At 38.4% G+C, this 24,273-nt stretch overlaps 1 protein-coding gene across 1 annotated transcript in view; it reads right to left on the bottom strand.

Annotated features, from left to right (window-relative positions):
* The window catches only part of PMS1 (PMS1 homolog 1, mismatch repair system component), an 81,046-nt gene that overhangs the window by 39,965 nt on the left and 16,808 nt on the right, over positions 1 to 24,273 (bottom strand). The window contains exons 4-5 of the mRNA XM_080933036.1: positions 20,267 to 20,369; positions 9,319 to 9,482 (exon numbers count right to left, since the gene is read on the bottom strand). Of these exons, the coding sequence (XP_080789162.1) occupies positions 9,319 to 9,482; positions 20,267 to 20,369 (267 nt within the window). The remainder of the gene's footprint in view (positions 1 to 9,318; positions 9,483 to 20,266; positions 20,370 to 24,273) is intronic.

The following is a 24,273-nucleotide window of genomic DNA, read 5'->3' as shown; positions in this document are numbered from 1 at the left end:
CAGATCTCAAGCCTGATCCTTCTGCTCTCCTGGCACTGCCACTGCAGCTCTGTCTAACCCTCTCCCTCCCATGTTCCTCACTAGGAACCTCCAGACCCGCCTGTCTCCTGCCCAGCCATTGGTTGCTGACGATTAGAGCCAACTGGAGGCAGGTACCTGCATTATCTTACATGTCGATGTGTAAATTCTTGTGTTATTTGGGAACCCAATTAACATAAGCAATAAACCAAATCTACAACATACATAGGTGTTAAATCTAAAATATTTCCAACACAAAACATCCAGGAATTCTGAGGCACAAGAAAAAACAAAAGCTAAAAATAATAGGAATAGTAGAAGGAAAGAATCCTAAATCAATGGCTCAGAAAATATTTTCAAGAAAATCATAGAATTTTCCTAAGATACAAGAAGCACACAAAACTCTAAACATATTGGACCAGAAAAGAAAGTCCCCTTGCCACATAATGATTAAAACACTAACATACAGAACAACAGAAGTAATAATATATAAAGGCAGACCTATCAGAATTACACCTGACTGCTCAACAGAAACTCTCAAATGCAGAAGATATCCTGCAGACTCTAAAACCACTGATATCAGGTCAGAATTCTACACCCAGCAAAACTTTCAAATATTCTAGAGGGAGAAAACAAGGTATTCCACAGCAAAGTCAAATATAAACACCATGTATCTATAAACCCAGCTCTACAGAAGACACTAGAAAGAAAATTTCCACCCAAAAGATTAACTGCTCCCATGAATATGCAGGAAATAATCTTACACTAGCAAAATCAAAAGGGAAACACACACACACACACACACACACACACACACACACACACACATACACACATACACACACTCACACACCGGTTCTGATTTCAAGCTCTTCTATAGAGTTATAGTAATGAAAACCAAACGGTATTGTCATAAAACACCATGTTGATCATTGGAATTGAATCGTAGACCTAAATATAATTCCACGTACCTATGAACATCCAATTTTATAAAAAGAAGACAGAAATACAAACTGGACATCTTCAACTTGTTGGAAACAAGCAAGAGGAACTTATTCTAAGTACTACCATTTTGTTTTCAGACTCTATTTAACTACAGGGAGAAACTAAGTTCAAAGTCCCAGGTCCTAGGGGAACTGAGGTCTTCCCAATAGCTGAATCGTTTCTGTTGTAAGGAAATGGCTGTCTGAATCAAGACATCTCAGGGACAAATTGTAAGGAGACAGTTGTCTGAAACCAGATATTTCAGGGACAACTTGTAAGGAGACAGTTAGCTGAGTCCAGACATCTCAAGGACAACTTCTCTGTCTTGCTGGCAGAATCAAACTAAGTTCATGTTCTCAGACCCAGGAACCTACTTCTGTTATGACTGAGAAAAACTCCCTTGTTCAGTCCTTCATGTCAAATTATATTTTTTGACTGGACAATGCTACAGTCTTCCCTTCTCCCCTCGATTTATGGTTTTATCTTTTAAATATGCTATACAATGTGCCTTGAAGGTCACACTCAGCTCCCTCATCTGTTCTGTAGACTTGATGGGTCAGTAGCAGCTTGAGTAGATTTTTGTCATCTACATGGGCCTAGTGTTTGAGTTATACTGAATTTAAGCAGACCCACAAATAGTGCTGGTCTAACTTGATGTCTATGTGTAGAAGAATCTCAATCTGAGAAACAGAGAAATATTCAACATTCTTAGCTATTGAGGAAATGCAAATCAAAACTACTTTGAAATTCTTTTTTTTTTTTTTTTTGAAATTCTATCTTATAGCTGTGAAAATGGTAACTATCAGTTACACAAGTGACAGGCCACTAGCCACGCTGGCAAGCATGTGGGACAAGGGTACACGCCTCTGTTTCTGATAAGAATGCATATTTATACAGGTACTATGCAAACCAACATGGATATTTCTTACAAAATTGGAAATCAATCAACTTCAAGACCCAGCTATACCACTTTTGGGTATATCCCTAAAAGACCCTCCGTCCTACCACAAGGACACTTGTACACCTGTGTTCATAGTGGCTTTATTCATGATATCAAGAAACTGGAAACAAGTTAGATGTCTCTCAACTGAAGGACAGATTTTTTTTTAATGTGGTATATTTACATAATGGAATATTACTTGGCAGTTAGAAAAAATGACATCATGAAACTTGCAGGGAAATGGATGGACCTGTGAAACAACAAATTCTAAAGCAAGGTAACCCAGACCCAGAAAAACAAACATGGTATGTGCTCACTTATAAGTGGACATTACTTGTTTCAGTAAACAATAATCATGCTATAACCCACAGACCCAGAGAGGCTAAGTAAAAAGGAAGAATCTAGGGGGATACATGGATCTCCTTGGGAAGGGAAAATAGAATGGATTTTGTGGGTGTACTAGAGGCAGGTGGCAATGGGAACAGAGGAATCAGATAGAGGAGGGAGAGATAGAGTGTAAGCAAAGCTGGAATAGGTGGGCATTTAAGAGGCAGTGTAAACACCTAAACCTTTCTGGAACCTATGAAGGTGACCTAGTGAGGACTCCTAGTAATAGAGCCTGAACTGACCATCTTCTGTAACCAATGCCGGCTTCCAGTGGTGGGACTGGGACAGCAACCCAGTCACAAAATCTGTGACCTACAATCTATCTTGACTGCAAACTGTGCTTAGAGCAATATTGGCTCAGAATTTGTGAGATGTGGACAACCAATGGTTTGTCAAAGGAGGCCCAAACCATGAGAGGGAGTCCATGCCAGACAATATACCTAGAAGAGCAGGAACTGGAAGAAAGATAGCCCAGAAACCTAACAGGACAGACAAAACAGACAATGCAGACAACGGAGAGATGATGAAAGAAAAGATGGAGGAGGAGGAGGGAGAGAAGGAAGAGGGGGAGGAGAAGACGACAACGATGAAAAAGAAATAATATTCTGCTATACTCATTGCTTGGTACCTAGCCCAATCTTCCAGTAGCTGACTGGAGCACACACAGATACCCACAGCCAAAGATTCACAAAGATTCAAAGACCACAGGGAATTGGACAAGAGAGGGAGCAAAGATTTTAGGAGCCAGAAGGCTCAAGCACACCAGGAGAATAGTGCAGGTTTTATAGGGGATCACAGAGACTGAAAGGGCAACCATGGAACATGTGTGGGTCTGTGCTAGGCCATATGAAAACATGTTGCAGTTGTTTAACTTGGAGTTTCTGTGAGACTCCTAACAGCGGGGAGTCAGGGTGTCTCTGACTCTTTAGCTTGCTTGTGGGACCCTTTTTCTACTACGGGGTTGCTGATCCAGCCTTAATGTGAGAGTCTGTGTCTTGTTTTATTCAATATTTGATTGGTATCCCTGGAAGGACTGCTCTTTTCTGAAGGGAACCGGAGTATCAGTGGAGCGGTAGGAAATGGGATGTGGGAGGTGGCTGGAAGGATGGGAGGTTACTATTGGAATAAATTGCACAAAACAAGAATTAAAAAAAAAAAAACCCAGCAACAATGGGAAAAAAAGAAAAGAAAACATTCACAAATTGTCCTAACCCTAACCCTGAGTAGCCCTCACTAGAAATCATGAATATGACATATTTTAAACTAGTGATCTATAAAATTATTTTTGTTCATGTGCAATAATCAGTAATTATGATGTTAGCAGATGAAAATAGCCATTTTTACTAATATATATTCAAAAACATACAGAACAGGGCAGCACAGGAATTTAGTACTTTTAACTAAACCTAAAACCGTAGTGCTCCTCTCAAAAAGGGCTCTAGTGATTCTCCAGATAATATTTACTTTAAATAAACTCACTGAATCCACTTTGGCTATCTCATTATTCAATATGCTTTCAAGGAACATGGTGATGAAAGAAGAAAAATACTTCTTTCTAACATAACCATACTGGCAAGAACACCGACATTATCAGTATTCAGAGAATGTCTTGGCAGGTTAAACCTTCATAAAAAGATGGAACACCAACTAATCCAAGTTATCAAAATAGCAAGGGTACTTCTCATATTATGTGCAATATGATTGTTTGCTTATAATGCAGAAACAGTAAACTCACCAGTATCATTATACTTAAGTTGTACACAAAAACACAAATGCTTCACAGAAACAGTGATGAAAGTGAACATGTTTTAACAGAACGGCCGAGAGCAGAGCGAGGCTTAGAGTACAGGTTAAAATGCCGATGCTCTGTGGAAGGCTGAACAATGTATTCTAATGTTTTTCTGAACCATAGTACAACTGTTTGTAAAAAGAAGAGCAGTTATGTTACTGATGGACACAGGTTAGAAGTGCAAAGCTTATCCAGCTTAGTTCACGACTGTGGGTACAATTGCTGGTGATTTTACTATTAGATTTGGTAGAGCATTCTCAACACACAGGCTAGGATCTGAGCTACGCCTGACATGGCTGAGTCCACAGAGGGCCCTGAATTTGCTTTAGATGCTCTGTTTCCCTCCCCCAATAATAAAATATAGCATATTACAAAAATACTGCTTTCCATTCACACACACACACACACACACACACACACACACACACACACTAATGTGTATTTGATAATCCAATATTGGGTAAGAAAATTACATAAACCTGAAAATGCAGAAGACATATACCCAATTCTAAATGAGAAAGAGCTCTTCATACTATTAAATTCTTTTGTTATTCTCACTTTGATTATCCTCTTTTTATCTCTCCCTTGTTTTCTTTTTAAATTATTATCTTTCTTGTATTTATGCTTTCTTTTATGAATGTGTAAATTTTATTTCTCTTCATTTCTTATTTTTATATCAGTCTCCCTCTACTGATTATGCTTCCTTTGACCTTGGTCTTTTCTTAACTTGGAGACATTTAACTTCTAATTACTAAATGTCCTCTGGATCCAGAGGTCACAGGGTTATTTTAGCAGGATGAGCCTCTGTCCATCAACAACCTGAGGCACCTCAGCACAGCAGAGCTGGAAGGGCCTCAAGGTATCATCTGCTAGAGCTCTCTGCCAACAGGAACAGGTGGCTGACAATTCTTAATTTTTTCTAAGATGACTAAAGATTTTGATCATAAACATTTTACATAGCATTAAAATATAGGTTCTTCTGACAAGTTAGTAAAAACTGAAGTAAAACTGAAGCAAATGAGTTTAGGAATATTTATGTACATGCATATATGCATGTAACAATTAATGAAAAGGAGGTGGAGCCATACAAAGATAGAAAGGAGGCGCATAAGGAGGGATTTGCAGGGAGCAAAGTAAAAAACAAAATTATATTGTATTATAATATATATTATAAAATATTAAAATATTATGATAAAAATTTTTGTTAATGTTATGGTTGAACATAATCACTCACTAAAACATATGAAAGAATTCCTTTGCTCACTTGACCTGGAGCTTTGTACAAAGATATAAGAATGGATCAATTCGCCTTCTACATGTTGAATGACAATTGAACTAGCACCATTTGTTGAAAATGCTGTCTTTTTTCCACTGGATGGTTTTAGGTCCTATGCCAAAGATCAAGTGACTATAGGTGTGTGAATTAATTTCTGGGTCTTCAATTCTACTCAACTGTTCTACCTGCCTGTCTCTGTACCAAAACCATGTGGTTTTTAATCACTACTGCTCTGTAGTACAGCTAGAGGTCTGGAATGGTGATTCCCACACAAGTTATTTTATTGTTGAGAATTTTTTTTTTTTTTTTTTTTTTTTTTTTTGCTATTCCAGATGAATTTAAGAATTGCTATTTCTATCTCTGTGAAGAATTGAGTTAGAACATTAATGGGGATTGCAATGACTCTGTAGATTGCTTTTGGTAAGATAGCCATTTTTACTATGTTAACCCAGCCTTTCCATGAGCATGGGAGATCTTTCCATTTTCTGAGATCTTCTTTAATTTTTTTTTTCTTCAGAGATCTGAAGTTCTTGTCATAGAGCTCTTTCACTTGCGAGGTCAGAGTCAAACCAAGATATTTTATATTATTTATGACTATTGTGAAAGGTGTTATTTCCCCTAATTTCTTTCTCAGCCCATTTCTCCTTTGAGGAGAGGAAGGCTACTGATTTGTTTGAGGTAATTTTATATTCAGCCACTTTGCTGAAGTTATATATCAGCTGTAGGAGTTCTCTGGTGGAATTTTTGGGGTTGGTTATGTATCCTATCATAACATCTGCAAATAATGATATTTTGACTTCTTCCTTTCCAATTTGTATCCCTTTGTTCTCCTTTTGTTGCCTAATTGCTCTGGCTAGAACTTAAAACCAGATATGCTGAATGTAATACAAGAGAAAGAGGGAAAGAACCTGGAACACACTGGCTCATGCTCTAAGATCAACAACTGACAAATGTGACCTCATAAAATTAAAAAGCATCTGTAAGGCAAAGGATATTGTTAATAGGACAAAAAGACAACCTACAGATTGGAAAAAGATCTTTACCATCCCTACATCCAACAAAAGGCTAATATCTAATATATACAAAGAACTCAAGAAGTTACACTCCAGAGAACCAAATAATCCAATTAAAAAATGGGGGACAGAGCTAAAGAAAGAATTCTCAACTAAGGAATGTGAAATGGCTGAGAAGCACTTAAAGAAATGTTCAACATCCTTAGACATTAGGGAAATGAAAATTAAAACAACCCTGAGATTCCACCTCACAGCAGTCAGAATAGCTAAGATGAAAAACTCAGATGACAACAGATGCTTACAAGAATGTGGAGAAAGAGGAACACTTCTCCACTGCTGGTGGAACTGCAAGCTGTACAACTACTCTGAAAATCAGTCTGACGATTCCTCGAAAAATTAGAAACAGTTCTTTCTGAAGACCCAGCTATACCACTCCCATATATACCCAGCATATACCCAAAAGATGCTACAACATAGAACAAGGACACATGCTCCACACATTTATAGCAGCCTTATTTATAATAGCCAGAAGCTGGAAAAAACTCAGATGCCCCTTAACCGAAGAATGAATACAGAAAATGTGGTACATTTACACAATGGAGTACTGCTCAGCTATTAAAAACAATGACTTCATGAAATTCATAAGCAAATGGACAGAACTAGAAAATATTACTCTGAGTAAGGTAACCCAGACACAAAAGAACACACGGTATGTACTCAGTGATAAGTGGATATTAGCCCCAAAGCTCAAAATACTCATGATACAACCTACAAACTATATGGAGTGTAAGAAGAAGAAAGACCAAAGTATGGATGCTTCAACTGTACATAGAAGGGGAAACAAAATAATTACAGAAGGTAGAGGGAGGGAAAGATCTGGGAGGGAAAAAGGAGGGGGAGACAAAAAAAAAAAAAAAAAAAAAAAACAGGACAGAACAGGTATTGAAAGGGGCAGGATAGAAGTACAAAGGGTCAGGAAATTGAATAGAAACAAGCAGCAATGAGGGATGTGGACCTGGTGGTAGCCACTACAAAGTCCCAGACTCCAGAGAAGCAAGAGGCTCTCAAAACCCAATGGTGATGACTTTAGCCAAAATACCCAATAAAGGGGAGATAAAACCTGTAGAGACCACCACTGCTAGTAGAAAGATGCAGTCCCCAGTTGAGGAATGTGGACACCCACATAACTCAAAATATTTTAACCCAGAAATGTTCCTGTCCAGAGGAAAGACAGGGACAAAAAGTGGAACAGAGAATGAAGGAAAAGCTATCCAGAGACTGCCCCATCTAGGGATCCAACCCCCTACACAACTGCTGATACTAACATAGCTATTCCCTGAAAGGTTCTGTCATCACCTGACCAATAAAGATACAGATATCCACAGCCAACCACTGGACTGAGCTCAGGAACCCAAATGGAAAGGGTAGGGAAAGAACTGAAGGAGCTGAAGGGACTTGCAACCCCATACAAAAAATAGTAACAACGAAATAGACCACCCAGAGTTCCCAGAGACTAAACCACCAACCAAAGAGTATACATGGAGGGAGACATGACTCTAGACACATATGTGGCACGGGATGGCCTTATCTGACATCAATGGGAGGGGAGGGAGACTTGATGCCCCAGCATATGGAGATGCTAGAGGGGTGAGGTGGAAGTGGGTGAGTGGGTAGATCACCCTCACAGAGGCAAAGGGGAGAAAAGAGAGGGGGGAAGTCATATGGGGGGATTGTGAAGGGAAAAGTGGGAAGGGGATATCATTTGAAATGCAAATGAATAAAATGACTAATAAAGGTTGATATACAATTATAGAATAAATATGCATGCCTAAAAAAAAAAGAATTCCTTTGTCACTCTGAGCTTTAAGTTTCTCATATACATTCAGGAAATACTGTTTCCTTAAGTTACTGCTGGTATTCTAACGTATGGAGAGGAACAACACAGTCTCTTTACTACGGGGTATGCCAGTTTCCAATCCCATTTCAACCATTTACCTACTGCATAACTCTAAGCAACACACTAAATCTCCCTGAGTTCAGTTTGGAGGACACCTGCACAGGGTACACTGCCAGTTCTTCCCCGTGTTCTGGGAAGACAGCAGCAGACTGAAGCATCTGGCATCCACTGATCCTGGTATCATGAAGGCTAATTCCCCAGTTCCCACCTACTGCTGTGTGAATCTACTCTCCTTCCATTGACTATTTCAACGTGCTTATGTGGAATCAAGGAAAAATGAATGCTCTGAAAATATATAAACCTTTATTTCCCCCAAAATTCATTACACAAGAAACGAGCTGGCCTTTAGAAATCTTAAGCAACTCTGGGTCTCAATTGGGAAAAAGCACCACCTATCCTCGCTTGCCTAAGGGACACACTCCAGAGCTGTTCCTGGATGAAAGTCTCTGGGAATCACTGATGGGGTCTAGTAGACTTCCCATAGGTCATCAGTGTTCCTTATATACTAAAGAAAAAAAAGGTGTGAACCAAACTTCTTACGGAAGAAAGAAAGCAATATACTGTCCTTGAATTGGTTAAAAAAAAAAAAAAAACCACAATCTGTAGTTATTTTTCATAGTTATAGGACTTGGAAAAGCCAAGATCAAAGTATTAACAGGCTTGGCTTCTGATGCAGGCCAACTCCTGGTTCCTTTTTCCCCATTCTCAGGTGACAGAAAACAGAAGCAGCTCTTCTGTTTTCTTTCACATAGTCAATTTACAAGGGCTCCTCATGGCCTAATCACCTGCACAGGGCCAGTCTCCTACTATCTTCACTCTGGGTTAGACTTCCCACAAATGAAGTACAGTTGTGGAATATAACAAATGTCCACTCCACGGCATGCATTAATACAGGATATACCATCTCTTCATTATATTGCTACAAAAATTCCCACAAAATACAATAATTCTCACCTTATTATGTACAAAAATAATCCTTATGTCAGGTTTCAGGACACCGTAGCTTATGAGAAGATCCTGTACATTTTTTAGCTCATCTTTACATTTTTTAGCTGTTGAGTAAAATTGCTTTCTTACAGGTAGATTCTTAAACAACTTTAGAGCAGTTACAGTTGTACCTGTTGGCAGAGAAAAGCATTTTAGATATAGAAGAAACTGCACATCTCTAATTCACATATAATGAGTAATCAGCCCTTCCTATCATAAAGACCAATACTCTTCCAAGTACAGAGGTCCAAAGAAGTAGTTTAAATCTTTGTAAACTACTCTAATGCCCTATTAGACTCTTCTATTCATGATCCACTGAGTAAGCAAGAGTGATTTTATTTTTAATGGTATAGAGAAACACAGGTTCACTAGAGTGCAATCTTAGGAAATCAGTGGACAATCAAACCATGTGGAGATGTTGGTTAGTCTACATTTAGGGTACAATATGTAGGTAATATAAAACTACACAACATATGCAATAACCTTAGGCACGCCCATACCACTATAAAGAATAGGTTTTCACAATTAGTCTTTTTTTGATGTTGATTTGTTAGAAATTTCTTCTACCAGATAAGACTGGTCCATAATTCTTAATTTTGACTTTTCATAAAGCTCTAACTACCAAAGGGTCCATTAGTTCTTTATAGTACTATAGCAATACTGCTGCACACTGTGTTCTCTCTACATCACTGTAGCAATGTACTGTTACTACATAAATATAGCAAGGGCACTGTTAATGCAATTTTCAGGCAGATCCTTATTTCTGTCTGATCCCCCCCCCCCCTTTTTTTAAACAAGTTAAAAAACAAAATAATACAGTGTAGGGTTTTTCATTCTTGGTATAGATCAGGTGTGTATGTCTGAGTGTATGTGAGTATGTGTGTGTGTGTGTAGTTGTCTATGAATAAATCATTTTTTCCTCACTAGAGAATAAAACCACCCTTATCAAATGTCTGCAGATATTGCTGTGTCCTGGGAAGGAGTGGGTATACAAGATATCTATGACTGAGAACCATTTCTGAAGTATATAGCAACTATCACATTTTTAAACAAGATAGCAAGAGAGAATATGCTACAATAGAAAATGGAGTATATCACATATAATGACATAAATTGCTATCTGTACGCAGGTGAGGGCCCTGAGGAGGCATCTCTATGTGATTCCTGGCAGTAAGCACTTCTTGGCATCAGCCATAGTGCTTGCGTTTGGTGGCTGCATATGGGATGGATCCCTGGGTGAGGCATTGTCTGGCATCAATGTGAGAAGAGGCCTTTGGTCCAGGGAGGGCACATTTTCCCAAGGTAGGGGAATGCTAAGGCAATGGGTTAAAAAGGGTGATTAGGAGTGAGTGCACTTTCCTGAAGACAAATGGAGGGGGCAGGGTGAGAGCAAGATGGAAGAAGGGGATAACATTTCAGATGTAAATAGAAAAAAAGAAAAAAACATTAATACTACATGCAACACATTCATGAGATTCTTGTTTTTATTAGATTTGCATGAAGTGGATTGCTATGTAAATTGAGTCATATATATAATGGAAGAGAAAATGCCCCAACTATGCATCTTGTATTTCTAGTGCCAGGACTGGGTCAAATCTTGTTAAGTCATTGTCCAAAGGAGTCCTATAGTCCCTCCTCAAAACATTGCCATGGTTACTGGTTAACTTCCACAACCTGACAGTAAGATCATATTGCTGAAGACCCACTTAATTATGCCACTAAACTAGAGAAATAGAACTTCTGCCAAACCAGAAGCTTATTTCTGACTAGTGTTCAAAATATTTTGCTACTACAAGAGGAGAAAAATAATCATCAACATTATGTAGATACAAAACCTTTGACCTAAACAGTGACGTGATTATGAGATATGTTGGTGGTACAAATGTTGTGAGACTAGCCAACAACTTCTTAAAAGCTGGATTTAAGGATCACTCTATGAGATTGAACCCATACCTCACACTGCTGATGTAGCTAAAAATATGAGACTGAACAAGACATGGGCCTGAAGGGAAAACCTACCCGTATTTTGCTGCAAGGACACAGCAGGTGACTCCTAATGACTTACTCTTATGCTATAGATCAGCACATCACTCAACCCTCATTAGAGAAGTTTCTTCTTACAGCAGATGGACATTAACACAGAGGCTACAACTGAGCAATGCCAGAGTGGGACTTGGGAATGCTCAGTGTTAAGTGTGTCTTTATCAAATCCCTCTCCCTGAAAGGAAGGCTGTATATGGAAGCAAAGGTGGAAATATTTAAAAGACAGAGATGGTGAATGACTTGAAGGAGATAGTGTCCTCCAGACTCAACAGGACTGATAAACAGAGATATAACAGGACACAAAAACAGGTTCAACCTAGACCAGTTCCCACGGAAAGTGTACACAAAGTCTCATCTCTAACCAAGAACTGTCTGCAATTATCTTCTGCGAATGGGAAAATTAGCTTTCTCCATTGGAATGTCTATGTATATCACCCGCATTCCAGAACAGGCCTTTTCCCTTGAATAACTGTCTAACACAAAACAGATTTTATAATTTTTGCATGCTTGTCTTGTTATCTTATTAGTTGTTTGTCTGTTTTGACCTTTTAATTGTTTTCTTTGATAGACAGAGAGGGGTAAAAACATAAAGCTGGGTGAGTAAAAGGTGGGAAGTGTGGGTCCACACTCTGCCTCACTGCTGGGGTGTGTGAGTGCAGACAAAACAAAGTGCAGAGGCATTAGGCTACTAATAGGTCAGAAATGAGACAGACTGAGGTCAAGGAGGCAGGGCTCCCAAACTCCCAGGTGTTCAGTCGCCACTGGGAACTAAGTGAAATCAGGAACGAGGGGGCCATGCTGGACATGGATGAGCCCAGGGCCTGAGGGAAGGGGAAACTCCAGCTTAGTTCAGAGGTATATCTCTTGTGTCCAGAGGGCAGAGGGCCCTTCTGCAGTAGACTTAGGCAGTTTGGCTCTATACAAAAAAGGCTTCCCCCCATGATGGTTTTTGGTGAGTTATAATCTTTGCTTGTCCTGTTTATTCATTATTCATCATGGAAAATGGATGCATACCACTTACTCATAATGGACTCCATAGTAAATACATTTGCAGGAAGAAATTTCTGGAAAAAGAAGCTTACTGGCTAAACCGTCAGGGCCCATATAAACACCTCACTAGCATGGAGAACTCTGTGCTATGTAACTAGTTATCCTGCTCCTCTTGTGGGGTGTGTTGTGTTCACCTGCTCCAGGACAGGAACCAGTAGGGAGTAGATGAAACCCCTGCCATTCTCAGATGCGAGAATTTACTGAGGTTTCTGAATCTGCTCAACTTTCCCAGGGTTTGTCTGGTGACACTGTTCTACTTGCCCCACAGGAGAGGAACTGTGAGGAGCTGAGGGAGGGGAAAGGCTATAATCAAAATATATTATATTTATTTTTTTTTAATTACAAAATGAAAAAAAAAGAAAATAACCCACTCGGAGGGGGAGAGCTGTAACTCACTAGGTAAAGAACTTGCTACGCAAAAATGAGAAACTAAGTTCAGATCCCCAGCAACCACATAAATAGTAGACATAGTGGCATAAGGCAGATAGAACAGGTGGATCCCAATGGGTCCACTGACTGGCCAGTGTAGTAAAAACTGTGAGGTCAGGTTGGTAATAGATACTGTCTTAAAATGGGAATTCACCTAATATTGATCTGACCTCCACATGTAGTCACAGAGCCAAATAAGTGTACCTGCACACACTCGCGCATGCACACACACATGCACATGTACTGACACATGCATACCCAGCATTATTGCACATAAATATACATGCATTTGTTTTTATCATGTCATTTTATAAATACACATCTTATTGTAAACACTACTTTTTCTGCTGATTAGAAAGTAATCTATCTAAATCGAACATGGTTATATAAGACTGAAATCTCAGCACTTAGGAGGCTGAGGCAAGACTCTCAAACAATTCTATTTTTTTATAAACAAAGGAATGGAGGAATAGAGATAGAAAGTAACATGGGGTAAAAGGAAAAAGAAATATACCTGTGTTGATTGGATTTTCAACAACTGGATATAAACCTAGACTAACCTAGAAAGAGAAATCACAGTTAAGAAAATGCCTCTATTAGACTGCTTATAGGCAAGTCTGTAGTATATTTTTTAATGAATAATAGATGTAGGAGGGCCTAACCCACGATATGACCCTTGGGTAGTCTGTAGTGTGTTTTCTCAGTAAATGATTGATATGGACCGCCTAGCCCACTATACCACCACCCTTGGGCAGGTGGTCATGGCTGTGAAGAAAGCAAATGGAGCAAACCAGGAGAAGCAAGCTAGTTAGCAACATTCCTCAATGGCTTCCAGCTCAGCTTGTTCTTTCAGATTCCTGCCTTCAACTCCTGTCCTGACTTCCTTTGATGATAGACTATGATGTAGAAATGTAAAAATGCTGTTTGTACTCCAGGTTGCTTTTGGTTAGACTGACCACAATAATAAAACACTAAGTCGACAGCTGAATCCTTTGATGCTATTTGGAATCTGTGTCAAGACAACGAGCGTCAAGAAATGTGAAGAGAAAGGATGTGGTAAAAGTACAGAATTTTCTCAGGTATTTCAGCCAATAATGGCAAAGGCCTGTTGATAATATTATTTCTCAAAGAAAACAAATACAATAAACTTAAAGAAACAAACATTTGTATTCCAGACACAAATAGGAGCAAATAGAGCCCTATTTGGCCTAGCAAGAAGTCATCATCCAATTATTTCTAATGAAAACAGTGGAAAATGAACTCTAACCAAATGACCATTACCTTGGGATAATGATCTCATGACAAGAGAAGGTAAGAAAATAAACTTTAATAGCCTATGGTTCTTTGGGGCTGGGGAGGAAGGTCATTATCACTCCAAATGGTATAAGTTCACTTAGCCCTAGTGCCAGGCAGAACAACCTGTCTTTGAGACATGGTCAAGGGAGTCCAAGAGACTCCCAAACAATATAGACTACTGCTGCAGCCCACGGCTGCCTGCCAGACCTTGAGGATAAGACCCTACTGCTAAAGACACCTAACAGAGGATGCTTTCAAGTCAATTCCATCTGTATCCTTCTAACCTGCCAGTCCAAGTGCTGCTAAAGACACTACACTTGGACTGGCAGGTTAGAAGGATACAGATGGAATTGACTTGAAAGCATCCTCTGTTAGGCTAGCTCTCAAAGCACCTTTGCAAGTTTCCAAAGGATCATAGTAATTCAAAGTCCTAGAACGCATAAAGCCTATGACCCTCAGGGAAATATATCCTCAAGGGTACAGTAAGAGCACTTATAGCTTGAAATGTACAGACACCTAGTTAGACTTAAGACCCACTTAAGTGGAACTAATTCATGCCTGATCCTGTAAACTTAGCTAATTAACTGTGGCTAGTAATGTCATGGATCCTAGAAGAGAACCTACTAGTGCCACATTCTTAAACCAGTATAATTCAAAACTTCATTCTAAATACCTATCCTTATGCTCATAGATATAATAGCTCTCAAACCTCAACAAAAACCTTCTTTTTGCAGGAGATGGAAACTATCACAGAAACACGTAACTAGTCAAAATGAAGAGAACAACTGACTCTCAATCGACAGACATCTACAATACAACCCCTATACTTAAGGTGCAAGAAACACTGCAGAGAAGGAGGGGAAAGATATTTAAGTTCTAGGATATCTGCTGCAAAGTAGTGTCTTGTATATATGATAGAGTTGTCCCCCATTAAATCTTAACAATAGGTCACCTAAACAAGACCTACACAATGATAACATGAACTCAGACTGGGAAAATCTCACAAGGCCCCACTCCTAGATATGAACTATGGGCAATTAATGGCTGTTAAGAAGAAGAATCAATCTTCCTTAGGAACAAGCCCTGTGATGGATTATTTAAGCCTAAGTGGTCAGCCTTAAACATATACATATGAGCAACACTAAATGGTCTCAGTGGTGGACATGCACATAAAAAGAGGTCATGAAGTGAGAAGGGGAGACACAAGAGTTGAAGAACTAAAAATGTTATAAATACAGTATTCATATATGTATTTTTAAATAGTGTTTTTAAGAGAAAAATAAATTTGGTAGACAATGAATCTTAAAAGCTAATATGATAATTAAAGATTAGTGATATGAAAGTGATACTAAAGGAATAATTTAGGGTTTGATGTTTCTCCCTTTCCTTCCCCCATCCCCAACTCCAGCTCTGCCTTCCCTTCCCCTGCCCAATCACCAGCTCTAGCCTTTATTTTACTAGTTAAAATGGGGAGAAAGTTCCGAGTACATGATTCATTCCTTGTCCAAGGCAGCTACTCTTGGGAAAGTGTAATTTCCATCAAAGTACAAACAGCAGCAGGGCAACCCACACTAGGAAGCAAAGAGTGAGAAGGGATGTGGTGCCAGTAGCCTCTTGCAGGGCATACCTAATGTCTAATAACTGAAAGATTCCTACTAGTCAACAAGCCAAGTGGACAGGCGAGATTTTAACTGTGTCACCCATCTGGTGAATACTTGGATACAACAGTTTTATACTTCTAGAGTTTTCATTTGGTTCTTCCAAAAATTCCATTTAACATACTAACTCCTAACTTAAAAAAAAAAATGATACAGGATTTGCTTTAAAACTTTTTTGTCAAATACCTTTTCCTAGAGGCTCTCATTAAGCTTATCTGCCTCTGCTGAACTTTAGTTCCTTTGGTTATGGTTCTTACTTTCCCTTGATCATGCCCTTTAAGGCTTTTATTCGATTTGCATAAAACAACCTTGCTGAAGATGGTCACATTTCCTGTGTTCCTGTAGGGTTGGAACCAGAAGTAACCTGTACTGTAGCTAAGTCATCATAGGTTTGACGATGGAATTAATCTTCTTCCTCTATCTAATGAGTCTGAAAGTTCTTTGTGTAGTCCAGTCTCAACTTTCTCCAGCACTGCTCGGTCAGCAAAAGTCCTGTGTGTAAGCGAATGAGCTCTGTATGAGGATTACACACTTCCACCTGTCAGTTCAGTCCACAGGTGGCTACATGACGTTCTCATGGTTAGCCCAGTGCCATGCGTGACATTCTCTAGGGCAGGTCACTTGCCTACATATACAATCTCAGTTAATCCTGTCACAGCAGGTGTTACCTGCGGTCATCAGTTACTGCTTGTCCAGGTAGGGGTGCTTTCCATGACACAATTCTTCAATAAATTTCAAAAAAAATGCAAGTTTTTTTAAAATCATAAGTTTTTTGTCTTTTTATGGCTACAGAGAAATGGTCTACTCTCCATATATCGTTCTCTGGCTGAAGGATCGATCCACTTCTTTCCCTCTTTACCCTCTCTACCTGTGAGCTCTCAACTCAAATGCCATGCTCTCTGAACATCTCAGTGACCCTGCTCAGAGAGCAGTGTTTTCATATTTCTGTCATTACTTATTGACATACGTTCCTTACTAATCTTTGAATTTCTAAATGGCAAGATGAAGACATCTATTATAACTATGAACAAAAGAGAAGGAAGGCAGGCAAAAATCAATACCCCAGATACGTGGTTATGAAACAAAGTATTATTTGTTCACTTTTAGATACATATTATGCTCTAAATACCACATTATGCCTAACCCATACATTCATAAATTACTTTTCCATCTTAAAAGAACTTAAATAAACTAAGAATTACAAGTAAGATTTTAATAATTTTAAAGTAATGCTTTAATAAAACTTGCAGATAAAAAAAAAACTGTTGAAATACGTATCCTTAAAAATAAAGGTACTGAGTAATACCGGCTAATATGGAGGAGGCCCCAGTGCACTATCGTATTTTACAAGAGAACTGCTCAGCTCTCTAACTTTAGCACACTCTTCAAACACCAGAATTAAACTGCAGGCCTGAAATATGCTGTTGTATTTTCAAATGACCCTATATTAAACCACGTAAAAGGCAGCTATTTATACGTCTAATGTAAAGGTATGGGTGCTGAATTGTCACAAAGTGTTCTAAACTAATGAGCAAAGTCCCACTATTCTGTTAAGAAACACAAAACTGTAGTCCATGCACAATCCCACAGAGCAGTAATCTATAGCAAGAGTTTCTCACAAGGTACAATAAAGGAGTAATCTTCTCAAAAGTATTTGTTCTGGAGAATAAGTCATCCCAGAAGCACAAAACTCGGGGACATGAAACTATATGAATACTATGAATAACTCAGTCTCCCTTAAGACTTGAAAGCTGGTGAGTTATTCTATTTCCTTAAAGGAAAGTAAGAATAGAGGTTGGAGATAAGCTCAGTGGTTAAGACTGAAAATGACCTTTTCCTGCATTTCTTTACTTTCTTTGTACAATTCTTTGAAAATCAGCCAATTGTTAAAGATTGTAGGTGGCCCTAGTCAACGGAGAGAAGATAGAGACACCACTTGCCTTAGAATAAAAACTGTGTGCACCTCCTGCCACAGTGTGCTTGCTCTGCTTCCGTGTTTATTGCATCCTCTCGATCAAAAGTACAGTTCTGCTTTGCAGAGGGGGAAAAAGACCATACTGGTCTTGCAGAGAGCCAGAGTTCAGCTCCCAGCACCCACAACAGGTGACTTAGAATTGCTTATAACAGACACCACCCACCTCCTGACCTCTTTAAGAACCCATACAAAAGTGGCAGACATATATAATTACATACATACATACAGACAGGCACGCACACACGTGTGCACACACACACACAAATTAAAAATAAACATTTTTAAAAGGCCAGGTATAATGTTTGAGAGTGTGATGAAGAGAAGAACAACTAAAGTAACATTTTACTAAAACCATGAATAACTTTAAATGGCCCGAACAATCTATAAAACAAATAAATATCCATACCCAAAAGGCAGAAAAGGAATTTTCAGTAAACCACTTTTAAATCTGTACAACTTTTCCAGTGTCTAATTGAGAGACTGTCACTGCACCTATAGTTATACCCTCTGAGCAGAAGATACGAAGAGTAAATGCTAAGGATGTTCCTATCATAGCAGAGATTAATTTACAAGAACCTTAAATGTACAGGTATATTAGGATGGTTGAACTGTAGTTTTATCTTACATCGAAAACATTTAAATGGAAGCTAATGACAGCTGGTGAAATGTGAGTCTGCGATTCAGTCGCTCGCAAACCACCAACACTAAGCAATGGAACTGCAAGATCATTTTTAATATGCAGAGTTGTATAATTTGCCTATCTAGAACAATCTGAAATTAAGACTTTTTATTTTTTGTTGCTGTAACCTAAGCAATGGAATATGGTTAGGTGGAAAAAGTGAGTTACAGAAAGTCACACTGGTTTTGTAACTATTGACCTTTCAAGTGTGTTGTTTCCTGAGTTATGAAATAAGCTAATGAAAATAAGATGCATTTACTGACTACAAAACTTCCTTAACATGCATACCTAATTTTACTTACAGAGGGGAGCAGACTGACGTCAGTAGAAAGAGGAATCAGCCAGTAAAAGGGCAAAGATCAGATGGAGCCCTTCTGTAAGGACTGTTATGTCATAGTTCCCATGGAGATGAATACAGAAAGCATGAGATGTATGAGTGATGCAGAGCCACTGGCAAACACTGAGATAAAAATACTTTTACGTTTTATAAGGTGACTGGACGACTTCAAAGTCCTCTACTTGGGGGCATTCAATGTCTCTGGGGCTTTCCTAACTTGAACTTTTAAGATCCAGAGGCCATCTTAACAAGAAACACACTTAAATAAAAAATAAAATAAAGACTTATCTCTCTTCAACCCAACACATATTGAACGGATAACGTGTATTACTTTAACATGAGTATATAATATTTATTACATACCCAATTAAATAGTAATTGTAAACGATCTCACTTTTATTGACTTATGAATATGAGATGTAAATGAGTGTGTTTTCTTAGGATTTCCTAATTCTTTTTCATGTATGAATATAAAAATGTAAATTCCTAATGAGGAAAAATAATCCTTAATCATGCTGACAATTTCCAAAACTATAGACAGAGTGAGAGGATTTATCAGAATTAAGAAAATAAATTTCGTAAAGACAGAAGTCATTTTAAAAAGTAAATACAGTTAAAATGGGAGCAATGAAACCACAAACTGTGTGTTATGTTCATCAACATAACAAGGAGCATAAAATTAAATTAAACATTCTAGATGTGAGAAGGGGAACAACAAGTATCCCACAAGTCCCTTGCAGATTCAGAAGAGGAGCCACCTTTGCCATTGGCACCACTATAACCACCCAATAACCACCCGGGGCTGGGAAAATGATGAGGGACATTGTGAACTCAGACTAACGTGTCTGTTGCTACCTTAGAATTAGTTTTTATAAGAACTTAAAAATATACAAAAGAAAATCACAAAGATGTGTATACAATAATAAAAGCTAATAAACAGTTGAAATATTTATTTATCGCAGAATAAGAGTGGAAAGGGTGTCAGGTAAGACTTCAGCTGTAAGTTGGTAAACTAGAAACTGAGCAACAATTACACCATTTGACCTATATTATGCCTCTGTATGAACTTTTTCATCAACACATACTTTTAAACTATTTAATCATCTCGAGGCTACAGTTAATGACAAATCAATGACATTTTTAGATGCTTCAGTAAAACACTCTCTCTCATCTGTGACAATGACACTAGTAACCCAACAACATGAAAGAGTTGCTGCTACAGAGAGTCACCTTGAGTCACCCTGTCTCACAGTGCTCCTCTGGAGGATGACTGTACTCTGAGGAGGTTCACTGAGGAAAGCTGGATGCTTCCTTGAAAGATAGCCATCCTTTATGAAGACTAAACCCAAAAAGCTATTTAAACTCAAGGCAAAACTCTTTTTTTTAAATGATGGTGACAACAATTTTACACACACACATAGGCACACACACAGAGTGGGTACACTTACCTTGACCAAGATGTGAAGGTTTCTGAGAAAGTATGTGGCCACTGCCATCTAAAACATACTGGGTGCTAAAGTCATCAGCAGCTGTCCTTGTTGTAACTACCACCTGGAAACAACAAACCAGAAAGGTGTATGGCAATCTAACAGAATGCTCCATCCCCCTCCTTTGAAATGGGATCATACTATATGCTTTAGACTAGTTTCAAACTCATGATCTTCCTGCCTCCTTCTGAATGCATCACTACAACCCACTAAAACAACCATTTATCTAGGGCAAGCAAAATAATTGTCACAAAGTCAGCAAGGATAAGCCATGACTATAGCTCGAGTCTAAGGCAGGACATCTGCTGTGAGTTCTAGACCAGGTTGGACCTCAGAGTAGAGACCTTGTCTCAAGTAAGTAAGTAAATAAACAAATAATCACATATTTACTTAATATTGAAAAAGGATATTACTTGGTAATTCTTTTTAAAGATTTATTTTATTGTAATGAAATGGTGTGTGTGTGTGTGTGTGTGTGTGTGTGAGATTGTATACACACATATGTTTAGGTGCAGGGTCCCCTGAAGCTGGAACTGCAGTGGGTTGTGAATCTCCATGTGGGTGCCTCAAACTAAACTCAGGTTCCCTGGGATGAGGCTCCACTTCATTGCTTGATCAATTACTCTGGATACTTCTTTAGTAGTGTTTTGTGGAGTTGCACTTTGAAACAACAGAACAGCCTGTGATTTCTCATGTTGCAAATCAGCTGACATTGGATCATATTATTTAAAACATTTTAATTAGAACACAAACCAGTGTAAATCAAATGGCCACTGTATTGTGTGCTTTACAAATGAAAAAGCAAATACTTTAACTGTACCACACAGAATCTTTTAAAAGAAATTTTCCACAAATTTATGGACAGATGAATAATCAGTAATTCTTCTTTCCCTTATATATTTTATATAAAACATTTACAGTTTATAAAAAAGAAGAGTATAGTTTCAACTAGTAAAATTTAAATATATACACAAATATTTAAAGATTTAAAAGAAAACAAGTTTAAAACAACGTTTAAGTGTAAACTTTTCATTAATTAAAGTCGGCATTAAGCATATGATCATAGAAAAGGGCTCCACTAAAGTACCAAAATATTTCCTTATGATGTCCGCTGTGGAACAGAGGTTTAGGAATCCTGCACTTTCCTGCACTACCCATATCCTGACTCCAACTGGCAGGAGACACCAGCTCGATGGAAAAGAATATGAAACCCAGGCAAGATGCACTGGTGTAGAGTAAGGACTGTCAGGGGGAAAAAGGTGGGCTAAAAAGGTAAGTGGTGATTCAAGTTAGGAGTTATCTCTTCTGACCATCCTTGGACTCAGCACAAGGCAGAATCTACAAAAATCCAGCTATACTGCTGAGACCTATTTAGGTCTGCCTAGGGGTCTAGATTTGATGGTTCTGTCATCTGTCCTCAGTAGATACGGAACACCTGGGTGCTATCACCACCACTGCACCTCCTCCCCTCTGTGTGTGTCTCTGTGCGGAGGGGGGGGGGGGGTTCTGGGGCCGAGGGAAAGGTTGTTACTTAAGGCAAAGCTGTGTGCTTCTATGTATTCCAACTGGTCTACTTTGCTGAAAAAAGTCCATTCCATGAGTTAATTATGAATAACTTTAATCTAGATCTTACCAGCCACACAAAGTCTCAAATATCCAACGTATTATTTATTTATCCAAAACAAACAGAATAAGTGGTAGAGATTTTTTTCTGTTTCATTATTCCACAATTGTACCTTTAAAAGTAATTTTACATTTAAACAACGGCTTCTTCAAAATGCCAAGGTCAATGAATTCTATTTCTATTCTCCAAAGAGTGAGCCACCTGACATAATGTTGCTGTCACTGAGCAAAGGCAGCCCCGGGACTCGGAGTTCCAGTACTAACCCTGCCAGTGGCTCCTAGAGGCTCCCAAATAAATGATTACACCCTCTCTATGGGCAGGTGATGATAAGATGAAGACGCTAATGCTTTATAAGGTTACATGGGATTTTGCTTCAACCATTTCCGACTTGTAAGACACTAATTTGTTCATGCTTTTGACATTTTAGTAGACAGTAAGTACATACCAACCTAGATAAGGAAGGTGAGTGCAAAGAAAGGAAGCAAGATTTTAATGTTAAAATATTAATGTTAATGTTATGCTTTAAAAAAAAAAAGCACACTATGGTTTTTAACAATAAAATTCCATTAATGTCAATTTATAGGGCACTAGGAAAATGTCTTCATATGGGCAATGCTCATAGTGAGACAGTGAAGAAAAGATAGAATTATATTTTACAAATTTATGAAACAAAGTGTATTCCTCAGATGAAAAAATTGTATTTTTAGGGTTCATTTCATGAGATGCCTGGCAGGAAACCTAGATGGGTACAGGTTCAAAATGTATTAGCTATGCAGGAAGAGCTTGTACCCTACAATAACTCATGATCAGGAGTGTCTCTGATCTCACTCACACACACACACACACACACACAATCATTGGTGATTCTCCCAAGGCAATGAAGAGAGTGAGTCTAGTAACGTCAAGATTTTAAGATAATGCCTTTTAGAATTCTTCAGAGACCTTGAGGATTATGTTAGCTCTGTTATTAAAATAGGCCTAATTATTTTTTTTAAAAAAAGTTATGTAGGGGCTGGAGAGGCTAAGAGATGGTTAAGAGCACTGTGTGCTCTTCCAGAGGTCCTGAATTCAATTCCCAACCACACAGGGCTCACCATCATCTATCTATACAGGAATCTGATGCCCCCTTCTGGCATGCAGGTGTACACACAGATAGAGCACTTGTATACATATAATAAACAAATGAACAAATAAACAAATTCTTTTTTAAAGTTATGTAAAATCATTTAAACCTTATGTAAGCAGTTTCCCCATAGGAGTCAGATGACATGTAAACAAAAATTACTTTGAACGAATCCTGACAATTCAAGTAAAAATTTATTTGACATAAATTCATTTCAGGAAATGGTGGTACCCTTTTCAAAGCATTTCTATTGCCTGTAATGAGCTAAACCACCATTTAGGAAGCAGGATTCAATATTTCCCAACTGTTTAAAAAATTCACAGCCATATTCATACCAAAGTTCTACTATTGTGACTGTGAATGGCACAGGAAGAAGCTCCTGAGACTGAAGAAAGTTGGTTATATTTGCCGTCAGTATAACACTGGAGGTTTCCTCTTGCCCTTTACAGGTCTTCCAGCTCCTCAGTGTACCCCTGCAAACACGGGGGCTTAAATAAACCTACAGATCCTGTGTTCTCTCTACAAATGTGACTGCTTTAGGCAATACCAACCCCACTGTGACATCTCTAAAAGTACTGCATGGGTGGACTAGCAAATATGAATGTCAGTTATGAAGTAACAAATATGGGGACCACTACTATCAATAGGAAAGAACAATGAACTTGCACTATAGAACAAAGATGTTTTCTGAAAATTAGCAGGGATTTGAGTAAGAATGGCAACAAAATTTCAGAAAAGATTCACCAAGATGAGGACTGTAGGTAAACGTGAATGCCTGTACACAGAGAATAAGCGACGTTTCCATCACTGCTTTAAGCACAGGAGTATGTTGTGTCTTACAGTGAAGTTCAAAGCAGAAAAAAATGAAAGGTTATATAAGTTTTCAACATATCTAAAATACACCATATAGATAAGATGTAAAAAGCTCTTACAAGTTTAACAAGGTACAGTAAAACTCAAAGGATAAACAGGCTAAGAAAAAACTTAGGGAATCGACACCCTTCACAATAGTCACAAAAAATATAAAATACCCTGGTGCTACCCTAATCAAGCAAGTGAAAGGTCTGTATGACAAGAACTTCAAGTCTCTGAAGAAAGAAATTGAAGAAGATCTCAGAAGATGGAAAGGTCTCCTAAGCTCATGGGTTGGCGGGATTAATATTAATATAGTAAAAATGACCATCTTGACAAAAACAATCTACAAATTCAATACACTCCCCA

This window comes from Micromys minutus, assembly GCF_963924665.1.
Source record: "Micromys minutus genome assembly, chromosome: 19".
NCBI lineage: Eukaryota > Metazoa > Chordata > Mammalia > Rodentia > Muridae > Micromys > Micromys minutus.
Note: the sequence above shows the minus strand (reverse complement) of the source record. Positions and strands in the feature narration are given on the sequence as shown.